The sequence below is a fragment of the Calonectris borealis genome, chromosome 2 (assembly GCF_964195595.1).
Source record: "Calonectris borealis chromosome 2, bCalBor7.hap1.2, whole genome shotgun sequence".
Lineage (NCBI taxonomy): Eukaryota > Metazoa > Chordata > Aves > Procellariiformes > Procellariidae > Calonectris > Calonectris borealis.
Window position 1 is genome coordinate 146,035,344 of NC_134313.1, and position 12,720 is coordinate 146,048,063.

Below are 12,720 nucleotides of genomic sequence, written 5' to 3' on the forward strand. Positions count from 1 at the left end.
AGCCTAAGGGAACAAGCATTGTCTTTAGCTTGTAAATATGGAGAAAATTCAGAAATATAATTAGGCTGAAGATGTCCTATAGAAACCAAAACATAAGTAAATAATGGCTTTGCTTCTGCATTCCTATAAAGTACTGTTTTACAGGAACTACTGCATAATATTCTTTGGAAAAAGAAAGATGTGTGACTATGTGGTTTTGTATTTATAACAACTGGCAACAAGCCAGAAACGAATATCCATCTGTAGGCAATACTTTCCTCAAGAACAAAATTAAAAGGCAGAGGGCCTTTTGTCATACTGGGAGAGCATCAATGGCTTAATCCCACAGGTTAGCCCCAGAGAGCCGAGACTAATTTTTTGCTACTGGAATATAATTGCTCAACTGGAAGTTTTTTAAAATGGATTTAGGGATCACGTAACCAGTGATTCTGAACAAACACTGTCTAAAAGTCTGACTAGAAGTGAAATTTCTGAAGGACCTCTAGCAAGAAGGGGCTGGCAGGGAGAGAAGGTTAATTAACGTGGCTCAGCTCAACCCTTAAAAATCAGCTGTAGCTCCAGATAGACAACACTGTCCAGAAGCTAAAACCAAAATAGGTGGCAAAGTCTCAGAACCACAATTACATAGGTCGACAAACCAAGTACAGCGCAACAAAGCATTAAGATATTATGTAGCAACCATCTTATCTCCTCTGTAAGAAGAGAGGAATGCAAGCTTTTAGTTTTGCATGCTGGTGAAGGTCTGGGAGTTGTTGGCATGTATGACTGGCTTCCCTTCTCTCTGCAATTCCTGTCCTCCCAGCTGAAGAAATCACTCTGTTGGGCTAAGCAGGTATTTTTCACTCAGCTTGAGAGCAGGTATTTCACTGAAGACCCCAGGCAGGCTGATTCAGTTTTAAAATGGTAGGAGCTCAAATCATCATGCTAGGTTTTAATAATTACTGCTATGAATTAAGGCTAGCCTTTGCTGCTGACCTGGCAAGAGAGTCTATTAAACACATATAATCAATTCTCATTAATTCTCATTTATTTAACAGAAAGAAAAAGAATTTTAATTGTCTAATGGGATTGCTCATGGTAGAAGGGTAGTTTCATCTGCTCCAACTTCCCAATGTTTTTTCTCTTTTTTTCCAGTTTCCTTTTTATTAATAATCCATCTGGACTTTAAAAAGCTTGAACTAGCAGTACATCAGGACTCTACACTTGGCTACTCAAAGAAATATTTCTAATGCGCCCACAAGCTTCGGAAGTATTGCTGAACACTGTTGTTAGATGGTAAAGATAGCCACAGGAATACAGGCAGCAAAATTTGAAAGCGAAATGCTGCTGCTGCTGCAGTTCCCTCTGCAGCTCCTGTTTTAAAAGACAGGTATCTCAGGATTTAGAGGAGTGACGCATTAGCAAGCCCAATCATCTGCGTATGCCTATCCTTCTCAAAGACAAGCTCACCGGGCCCTGATATGATCAAGAAAAAGCAGAGTTATGTGAATTATGATGTCTTCTCAGTGGGGAACAATTACAGCTACAATGACTACTGCATATTAGATCGTGAGTTAAACAGCACTGCAGCCTTGGAGTAGTCTTACAAATCTGAAGCAGCACAAAGAACTTTCAATGCCAGTCTTAGCTTATCCCAAACCTCAGAGAGCCGAATGTAAAAGTATCCACACAGGGAAATGAAACACAAAACCATTGTTTTAACAACCACATTCAGCACATGAAACTCTGCTTAGGAAACTGAGCAGTGAAGAAAGCTCAAAAGTTTTAGCGGTCAAAAAGCAGGTGCCACCTCGCCCACTTTCAGCCGTTTTGGAGTGCCGCACTCACAGAGGCACTGTGGAGCTGGCACTGGGAGCAGACCCATGGCTTTCCCTGCCCACGCCAGCAAAATGGCTGAGTGACAGTCATACAGTACAAGGATGCTACCGTGCAGCATACACATCATGTATTTTCAAAAAGAATTTTTTTTTTTTTAGTTTGGCCAAATATATGGAGAAAGGAAGAATTTTTTTGATTTTTTTTTTTTAGATGGTAGCCATTCTCATCTAACTTCGTATGTTGTAGATGCCACTTTTCAGTGAAAGAACACAGAAAATTAATCAATCTGCATCATAAAACTGTTGATGTACAACAATGATCAGCTATTGCAAAAAAAAAAAAAATTAAATTCTTTCCTCTTTTTTATTTTCTTTTCTTAAGCCAAACAGGCCTTTTGAGTTTTCCAGGAAAGAGAGATTTTTTTTTTCCATTAACTTCTCAATTTCAAGAAACTAAATACTGGAATAAAGCTCTCAGTATAACAAGTGAAGATTTAAACACTTCCAAAGTAGAACAACAACGGGACTGATGTCAAAGTGCAAGACAAGTGTAACAAATATCATCTGGGTGATCTATACACACACGACACATTCTGCATGTCTGACTGGCTTCCATTTGAGGCTAAAATAATTTGGCTGACTTCCCAGAAAGGATCAAGTCTCTACCAATCTATCTTTCCATTAAATCCTGCTAATAAACTCCCTCCTTCCTGCATGATGATTCTCAGTATCTACCTTAGAAGGAAAAATTTTTTAAAAAGTGAGATCAGCTATGAAAATGCTTCATCGAGGTAAGTGAGCAAAAAGATTAGGGAAGATTTTATATTAGCAGTACATTCAGCTAATATAATTCATTACAGTTCCCTCAAACTCTGTGAGTCTACAATGACTTACCTCACTGAAGATCTACCACTGACAACCTACAGCAAGTTTACTGAGGGGTTTTAGGGCGGTATTGTCTTGTCTTAAGAGCAAATGTTTGAATGGAGGGGAGGGGTTACCAACACTGTAACAGTATTTACTCATATATTCTGGCTCTGAATCAATTTTACAGACTTCACAAGTTCTTTTGTGGGAATGTTCAAATACTTGCATTTGTAATTATTTTTAAAGAAAAAAAAATTTTAAAATATAGTTCATATGCCAATCATTTTCCCTTTAGCTAATAATCGGTTTCTATGAAACAACTGACATGATATTTTACACAAGGTTACTGTTACTGCATTTGCCTTGAATGTGTGTTCTTTTTGACTCTTACCTTCACATTTTCTGGATGAAGCCCTCCAGGGTGTTTGTCCATGTACTGACATAAATCAGTGTGCTAAAAGAAAGTCAGATGGAAAAAAGTGTATTAATATCTGTATGACTGCAGCAATAAATATCCTTCTACTTAGGAGTGGACAGAACAAATGGAAAATAAGGAGCTTTTTCAGGCACACGTGCACACACACACTTGTATCTTTACACTCTATTTTATTTAACAACCTTGGTAACTTGACTGACATGAATATTCACAAAATGTAAATTAATTTTTTTTCTTAACATCCTGTAGATGGTAAATTAATTACTTGAATTTTAGTATCATATTATACCTTGTAAAGACAATATCAACACCATAAAGGTAATACCTGGAGGAAAGAGAAAGAACCTAAAGGGGGAATCTCAAATTCAACTCTCATTATTCACATTAAAACGTTGCCTTTTAAATGTAATTTTATGGTGATTCTAGATTAAGATGGCTTAATGGTTTAGAAAATAAATCTGAAAGGCATTGCATATCAGAGTACTGAATGATACTTTCCAGCTCAAAAAGAAGCACATATGCACATGTACAGCTATTAATTACAGCTACTTTAGAAAACAGCTTCACTGAAGACTCAAAACTTCAAGTTTTCACTTCATAGTTGCCTATATTCCCTGCAAATATACCATAAAATCTCTTCAGAAAATAAGTCGGCTTGCAATGTATAGATTAATGTTATTTTTAATTAATAAGTATTTATTGCTTTTACTGTGGAAACACTATTTTCTCTGAATTCTTCTCTTGCATTTCTTCACCTTCCTACCAGTCAGCAGCACACTTTCAGTGAAGTGGCATGTTGCTTCTCTGATTTGCTTGCACAACTCAGCTTCTGGAATTATGTTCAGAATAAACAAAGCAAATACGTGCACTAGATTAACCACCAAAACCTCGGAGACTGACTCTGCCTTCCACATCTGGTTTCTGAACACATCTGGCAAAAATCGTCCAGCATTCCTTGAAAAGCTACTTGGCAATACCTGCCTCACATACAGCCCAACTAAATACAGACAGTTTTGAAGGTGAGAGTTTTGGACAAAAGCTGCCTTCGACATAGCAGAATGGTTTCTCTGTGCAGCATTTCCGAGTCCAGGAGCCATTCTCTCGTGCTCTTTTGCAGAGTTATGGGGATACATAGGAAAGTTCACATCTTCTAAAACACAAAAAGTCGTGCTAGCCCCAACTGTTCTGTATAATCTTCTCTTCTGAAGTCGTAAACTACAAAAACACACTGTGCATGTAGAGTTAACGCTGCAATGACATAAGATGCACCGGTGGATTAGGTTGTGCACTAGCACACCTTTTTTCAGGAATTCTTACCCAGCTTCAAGAAAGCGAGTGCCCTGACTGCAGGAAATCGCTTGAGTCCCAAAACAAACAGTGCGAGTACCACAAGGGCAGAGGGCACACTCAGGCAAAGCACACTAAATAAAACACAACAGAGCTTCTTCCAAAACACAAAGCTACAGCAAGCAACACTTCAATTAATAGTTAACACATCAGTGAAAGCATTTACAAAGAAGATTAAAAAAATACGCCTCTACCAGTGAATGGTTACTGTCAGTGAAGTGCATTTTGCATAAAGTCTGTGTTTAGCTTAAAGACTTATTCCTAGTTTCTTAGGAATCTTTAGCCACTTCAGGTATGTATTCCTCTTCTATTCTCACAGTTAGTTTTCTGGGACTGTATCGATAACCCATGCCAAAAACGGACCAGTCACCCTTCACTATGCATCACCGCATTATCCAGTTTTGTCTTCTTTTACTGTATCAACACCAAGGAAACATACTTGAACAAAGTCATCTGCTAGCCTTGTCATTTGTTTGGAAAAACTGACAGTTTTTCAGTGCTAACCCCAGCACAAGAGTCTGCCTCTGGCAACATATCAGCTGAAATACCATTACTACAGGTGATGGCTGATGTCAAATAAGAAGTTTGGGGGATTCCCCCCATTTTAATGGGTTATCTGTTATTGAAGAGAAATGCCAGCCTGGTGGAATAACACGTTCTCTTTAAGTTAAATGCAAATCTTTGAATAGTGATAGCATCTGCAGTGCTTGGGAGAAGTTTAAAGAAAAGCCTGAAATTTCGCTTTAGAAAGCCCAGCAGAGTGAATAGGGCAGTGCTGTCCCATCCCTGCCATGGTGCCTCAGACGCACCCACCACAGCCTCCGAGCACGGCACGCTCCCTCGTGTGGGCTGGCTGAAGGAGGAGGATTGTTATTTCCCGGCAGTTCAGTCTTCCAGCCTTTGTGGGTGACAGATAACCTGACAGGTGGGAAACTTACTGCCTCCTTCACCTTCTACTGATTTCTACAATTTGCAACTAGTCAGCCGACAGAAACCAGACCAGAGGAAGACAAACCCAATGTTACTTCCAAAGGCCCCATCCCTGAAGCCCCAGTGCCCCAGCTGCCCGCTAGCTGCACCTTTCTATTCACCAAAAGCTTTCTAAGAACATCCTCTTCAGAGTAAAATCACTAGGAACAGCAATAAGTCATCTTTTTATTTCCAATATACTTGTAATGAATTGTGAGGATAACCCCATTTTCTTCCACCTATTTCAGTTATTATTTGGATGCATTTCCTCCATACATGAACATCAACGATTATCCTGTTTGTGTTATGCATCATTTGCCTCTTCTTCCTACTCCAAGGACCAGGACAACTGATAGCCTGGTATAACCTTCTGCATCAGTAGTTCTTTCCTTCAAAAACCGATAGCTTGCACCTATCTAAAATTCAGTGTAAGCAGCAAATTTCTACAGAATCCTGGAAACCTTACAGACTCAATTGTGCAGCTGTCTTTTGGCATCTTCCCCCCCCCCGCCCCTGCTACAGACGCAGGGAAACCTCTACCAAATCTTCATTCAGACAGTAAACAGAAATGGAAAGTCTTTTCTGTTCAAATCTTTGAAGAATTTGCCCTCATAAAACTAAGCTAGAGTCCTTCTCATAAAAGCAACTAAACACTATGGTACCATAGTGGTACTGGGAAAGCAACTTACAACGTTACAGTACATTGTTCCTCACTTAAAAAAAAAAAGAAGGTAGCGGTAAAGCGAACGCAGCATCAGCTGCTCTTCTCTCCCCGAGGTAGGGACTCAGTGCACATTGAATTAAATATTAGTATAGCCAGGAAAGCTGACAATTGTGCAGGGACAGCTATTTCTAAACCTGTTTTCCCTTTTGACAGGCAAGTGTCTGCTCCAGTGCTTGTGTGCTCAACTGACATTGAAGAAGACAACATGAATGCAAGTTCCAGGAAAGCATTAAGAAAGGAAACAGAGAGAGCAAACTGGATGAAAGCAGTTTTCTAATGGTATTCCATGAAATTGGTACCATATAGGTGAACAGAGTCTTTTTCTTCACGCTATATTTCGAGGTAGAAGGCAACATGCTTTCCCAAGAGGAACAGTGGCTGCAGACACAGCATGCCATACTCTGACGCTAGGGTCTTTGCTGCGGTTACCACCTTGATCTAATAAAATATATACCCCAAAGAAAAATTCAAGATACAATTACATATTGGCAATAACATAAAACTATGCTGAAACAAGGTAGGAAGACAAGAAACAAACCAACCAACACACCTTTTACAGTCCCTTCTCCACTGTCTCAGAGGGTGAGGACACCTGACAGGGAAGCGGGATACACTGGGAATGCAGTACAGAGACTTCCAAGTAATTGCAAATATCCGTCACACACATCCTGATCCCAGGTGGACCTGGCTAGACCAATTCTGCTTCAAGCTAGCTTTTAACAACTCTATCAGACATACTGTTAATCCCCAACACACATAAATCACCACAAGTAATCCCATGCTGACAGAACATATGATATTTTAGCTTAAGTTCAAAATCCCATTAATTCCTGCTCTTAACACTCCACCAGTTTACCCACACCTGTACGTACAAATAATCTATTAACGCTCATCTGTTCATAACAGCTACACAAAAACAACAAATAGAGATAAATCAAGTTTCCATAATGAAGAACTCAAAAACTAGGGAAGTCCAGAATTAATGGGGTTTATCCAACCTTTTATTTTTTTGGCCAATAAATGTACATTATGGTAACTTTTTTAATGCGTAATGTGATCACATACTTTTTTCCCCCTCACAGGTTTAGATATACTTACTGAACAGAATAGGAGGTACTTGATTACAGAACAGCTGTGCTAGTTTTATGTTGGTGGGTTTTTTTTCCATTCTCACACAGCTTGCAGTCTCTGGCTTATTTACTACTTTGAAGGCAGAAATATTAATCGCACAGGCTTTCCTGCCCTGCTTATTGCTACGCTATTCACACGCTTCACAAATATAAAATAATTTCATAACAATCCAGGGGAGATGTGGCATTATTCCCTTTTATCAGGTAGGGAATTGAAGCAAAGAGAAAAAAAAAAATCTTAAGTATCACTGATTTGGGCAACGACATTGAAAGCACTTTGGTTTTGACTTTTCAGAGTATTTGGCACTATTTCTGACTTCAGTAACAGCTGTGAGTGTAAATGCTTTTGCAAGGGAGACTGAGAATCTCATGCTGAATAGCAGAAGTTGGTCATATCTGAATTGTGATGACAGCAATTTGTGATGGTGATGACGATTCCCAATATAGCACAGATGGAACCCAGTTCTCTACAGCAGTATTACCTGCCTTATCTTGAAACAATACTTTGAATGAGGCAGGAACCCCAGAAGACACCCTAGTTCCAACATCCACAAAAAATGAGAAAAGTTCAACAACCACCACATGCCTTCACCACACAGTCCTCTGCAGAGCTGCACAACAGGCTCTTCCACAGGGATGGCAAAAGGAGATTGCATAGGCCATCTTTATCTTGGCGTCCTCTAATTTTAAGAACTAGACTTTGCCACCTCACTAACACAACAATGTTTTGTGCAAAATCTGTTATGGTTTGAGTGAACAATTTGATCTCTCCTCCCACTACTGCCTCCCCCAGAAACAATTTCACTTCCTCCGGGGATGCAGTCTACAATATTTGAAGTGAAAGACTAAAGCCATGTCTTTGAGAGGAGAGGGGGAATCTTCAAAAACATAGTTCTTAAGTATAAATGACAACTCTTCTCAAGCCTATCACTTGACCAAATTTGGGGCAATTTTCAAAATAATAGCTCAATGCCACCCACAGCACAGAGGGTACCCATTCTCCAAATTCCAAGCCCATGCTGTAAGGCTTGAATATTTACAGTAAGGGTCCTGCAGCTACAGGTTTAAGATATCTTGGCCATTCTGGCTGAAATTGAAAATAAATAGGCAACCTGAGGCAGACTTTAGCACCTTATTTCTTCAAATAATTGTATTTTACTAAATTGTGCCAGAAGATCACTGCTCCAGGACTGTGACTTGACTTCAGGGTTCTGGCACACACAGCTACATGTCCTTGAGAAAGCTCTGTCAAGCCTTTGTGCTACCTTCTCTCAGCAAGTTAAAACACAAACCCTTTCCTCAGTGCACATCTCAAGTAACTAGACCTCCACTAGGAAATCCCTGACCCTTCCTGGGGTAGATGGCACAAGTTCTGGTCAGACCAGAGACCGTACAATGCCTCCTAGGACAGGGAATAGAAAACTCATGCTCAGCTATCCTAGTTCAACCATTCTCCTGTTTCCAAACTGCATGTAGAAGCATATCAGCCAATGCCCATTTTTGACCCAAACTTCAATAAATTTCAAATATTTTCCTCCCTACGATAGAGACAAGTATCACAACTCCTACAGGTACATGAAAATGAGAGAGAGATTAAGTTACTTATCTGTCGCAACTGCTCTAAATAAAAGTCAACAAAGTTGTACGAGGATTAAGCAAAATCAAGCTTGGGTCAAGGAACAAGAAAAAAAACATAGTACAAAAAAAAAAAAAGGAAAAAAAGGAAAATGCACGCTTGCTCAGACTCTCTCTGTAATGTTTTTCACTCACTTCTCCCCCACACCATCAACTACTATGACAATACCACAAGAAGTTTCATTTACCTTATGAAATATTGTCTCCAGGCTTACATGAAGAAATGAATTGGAGTTTTGTTTTAAACTTGTGGCAATGTATAAGTGTATGAAAGTCATTTCTATTCAGCAAGACTCTGGTTTATGTTAGCAGACACATGCATGTTTATGTTTGTGAGCATACTGTGTATAAGCAGCTGCTGAAGGGAAAAGAATCCAGGCTGATATTTATACAGCTGAAGCAAGGTTTATATACATTGCATCCTACTTTTGGAAGACAGGGAGTATGCAAACAGAAAAAAAATGAGACAAATGATGGTTCAGACTCCTCCCTTCTCCCCTTGAAGAAGGAATTCTAATTAGGAATAGATGAGTAAACCACAAGCTACGAATGTCCTCAGATACGCTCAGTGCTTCGCTTTAACATCAACTATTTTGCTCAGCTATCTTGCTCAGAAATTGGAGACTCTGCTACCAAACCCAAACGTGTTCAGACAAAGGGCAGGACCCCTCCTTTCAAAGGCACGGCCGGTGACATGAAAGGAGTTCTATTTTGCCAGCCCTTTTCCATAATAATAACGTGACTGTCATTCTCTTCTAATTAAATTAGTCACTTCTACTTCCCATGCAATACATTCTCTTTCCCTCCTCTTCCTCAGTCATGATAAATCTCCATGTGACTTAGCTGTCCCATAATTCTGCCTAATTGGTTTCAGCTGTCATTTTTGAAGCTGAAATGCACGGAGAGCCTGGGGCTTGTGAATGGAACAGGAAGCATTTCCAACCGCATTCCCATCATGTAAAACCAGCAATGTGAAAGAACCCTTCCATTAAAACAAAAACGGGAGTATTTGGCTGCTGGCGATGCCATCGTGCAGCAGACAGATTGTGCTGCTCCACTGAGGCAGCAAGGCTGTTGTGAGCCATTCTTCTCTGTTCAAAGGAGAGCACACATTATTTATGCCCTAGCAGTTTTACTGCTAAAATACTTTCCCTTTTGTCACCAACAAATTCTTAAACCGATAATATAATTTACTAATAAAAGCACAGGCAGTAGGAATATTTGAAGTGACAGGAGAACAAAGAAAAGTTAATTCTATTTAAATGGCATGTATCCTCCAACCTAAGCACTCTGCACATTACTGCACCACAGTTTAAACTAATTTCATGTTGCTGGTATTTTCAAAAGTGTCATAGACTCTCATTTTCAAGTATTTCTACGACTTTCTATAATTCAATCTTTCCCCCCTACGAGATGACACAGTGTTAGCCATGCTAACAAAAAATACCCTACGTGCTATCTCTGGGTGATACCCAAGCAACTTCCAGAAAAACAGCAGAAGGCAACAGCACCAGCTGGGTCGAGCAGCAGGGGAAAGTGTATATTAGAAAAAAACACCCCACAAGACACCTTTAATGAAAACAATTTTGCTAACAGATGTTTCTAGTGCCTTGGATTTCTCTCACACTGTCAACAAAGATAAATATACTTCAAAACACAAGAACAATACTATATAGAAAAGAAGGTTGGGCAGTGGGGCAGTACATTATACATACACAAACCTACCTGAAAATCCCAGAGAGAAAAGGGAATGCACAGCTGCCTGATTTTTGGTTGCTATTAGAAAATCTATATTTATTTATTGATACAAAGTCTCTGTTCATTACACAGAGAACAATCTGGTCTGTGACTCTGACAAGTGAGACACACATTGCTGCGGAAAGAATTGGTGAATGAACTAAGAGATCTTCAACAAAATCCAGTTTTCTAAAGCTGCCAGTTTATCCTCTTCCTTATTCTCTGGCCACCTTAGTTGTATCAGCCTTGTTTTCTTAGCAAATCAGGTTAAAGAGACAGTAAACACTTAATTTAGTGAGATTATTTTAACAAAAGAATGACATCTCAAAAATCAGTTGGAATTTCTGTTTAGTATGAGCAAAACCTAGCAGCAGATCATCAGCTTGTGTAAACTGTGATAGACTTATAGTCCCCAAATTCAGCAGGGTTGGGACAATTTTTACAAGCTGAGCAAGTTGTAATACATGTGCCCACACAGATATGTGTGTGTGCACTTTTTCTTTGATTTGCCAAGTCATTAGGTTTCCACAGCACTGACCATTATATCCACTATATCCACGTATAGCCAAAAAAAAAAAAAAAAAGATACAAAAAATTTCTCGTTAGAGCATGGCAGATACCCCCACGCTCATGGTGACACTACTCACTCCAGGACAACATAAGCAAAACACATACACGGCAGGGAGGCTGACAATCCACATACAGCCACACTACGTCAAGTATCCACACTAATACTGGCACAGTACTGGCCGTGGATGGTATAGACATATCTACACAAGCTGAGCTGGCACAAGAGCCTTTGCTATGGCAAACACTTTCTCTAAAAGCTTCAGCATCCTGTGGTAGACCTCTCTTTACACTGGCTGAGTGTCTGTTTTCTGCCATGCCTCCTAATCCTAACTGTCCATGCATGATCGTAAGATAAATAAAAATTTCATAGGGAAAATCGCAGTTCAGACTATAAGGTGCACAAAAGAAAAATGATGCTTCCATGGATTATATCCTCTTTACTCAAAGTAGTAAAACAAGAAAAAATGAATAGGCCTCTTTAACTTTCAAGTGTTGGCTCCGTTTACTACTCAAGCTTGATTCTTGATTCCTCTTATTCACCATTCCTTAATTACTTTTTATATAATAAAACTATAAACATATTATAAAGATACCTGCAATTACTGATCTCTTCATTCTGATTCCAGGATTTTTATTATTATTATTTTGCCAGAATTGCTCACCCCAAGCTTCTGTTTTTAAAGATTTCATAGATGTATTTTTTATCAATATGATTAAATTAGTACTACATACTGCTAGTTCAGGAAGGAAAAACCTATTTTTAAGATTTAGAATTATGGCAATCATCACTCTCCAAACAGCCAGTTTTGGGGTTGGTGTTTTGTTTGTTTGTTTGTTTTTTCAATCTGCACTGAATAAATCACAGTTTCTCATTTTAAGAGGAATTAAACAGCAGTTACAACCCACATTAAAGAGCCCGAGAAAAAAGCTTAATTAGATTGGACAGTCTCTAGTGCAAGTTGAGATACTGTCAGGTTTCACCTCAGAGGGAGTTCGACAATGCCAGTTTACTACTGAAATTAAAAGATAAGGAATGTGTGGGATGCCACCAGAATATTACTGATGGTAGAGCTGTCCAGAAATCTGTAACAGAAATAATCAATTACTAAAAAAAAAAAAAAAAAAACAACAACAAAAAACCCACACCACTAAAACTAGAAAGATTTTTTTTAAAATTTTGTTTAAAATAGTAAAATAAAGTGACATATTTTTTCTTCAATTCCTGATACAGGAAAGTAACAGCGTAGTAACTTCACTGAAAGACTACAAGTATTCACATTTAACTGATAAAAATTAAGATGCAGAAAGATATACATAGAAAGGATCTCAGAAAGAAAAAATAATCAACTTACCTATATCTACTATGACTACGACATGTCATTCTGCTGATTATTTGTCTAAACTGTTCTTAAAGACTGCCAGTATTAGAGAAACCATCACCCCATAGTAGCTTCTTCAGTGCTTTACTATTGTTACCATTAAAGAGGC

General features: G+C 38.9%; 1 protein-coding gene across 2 annotated transcripts in view; it reads right to left on the minus strand.

The window, feature by feature from the left end:
* The window catches only part of CDK14 (cyclin dependent kinase 14), a 330,096-nt gene that overhangs the window by 173,403 nt on the left and 143,973 nt on the right, over positions 1 to 12,720 (minus strand). For both annotated transcript variants that reach the window (XM_075143809.1, XM_075143808.1), the window contains one exon: positions 3,076 to 3,138. In XM_075143809.1, the coding sequence (XP_074999910.1) occupies positions 3,076 to 3,138 (63 nt within the window). The remainder of the gene's footprint in view (positions 1 to 3,075; positions 3,139 to 12,720) is intronic.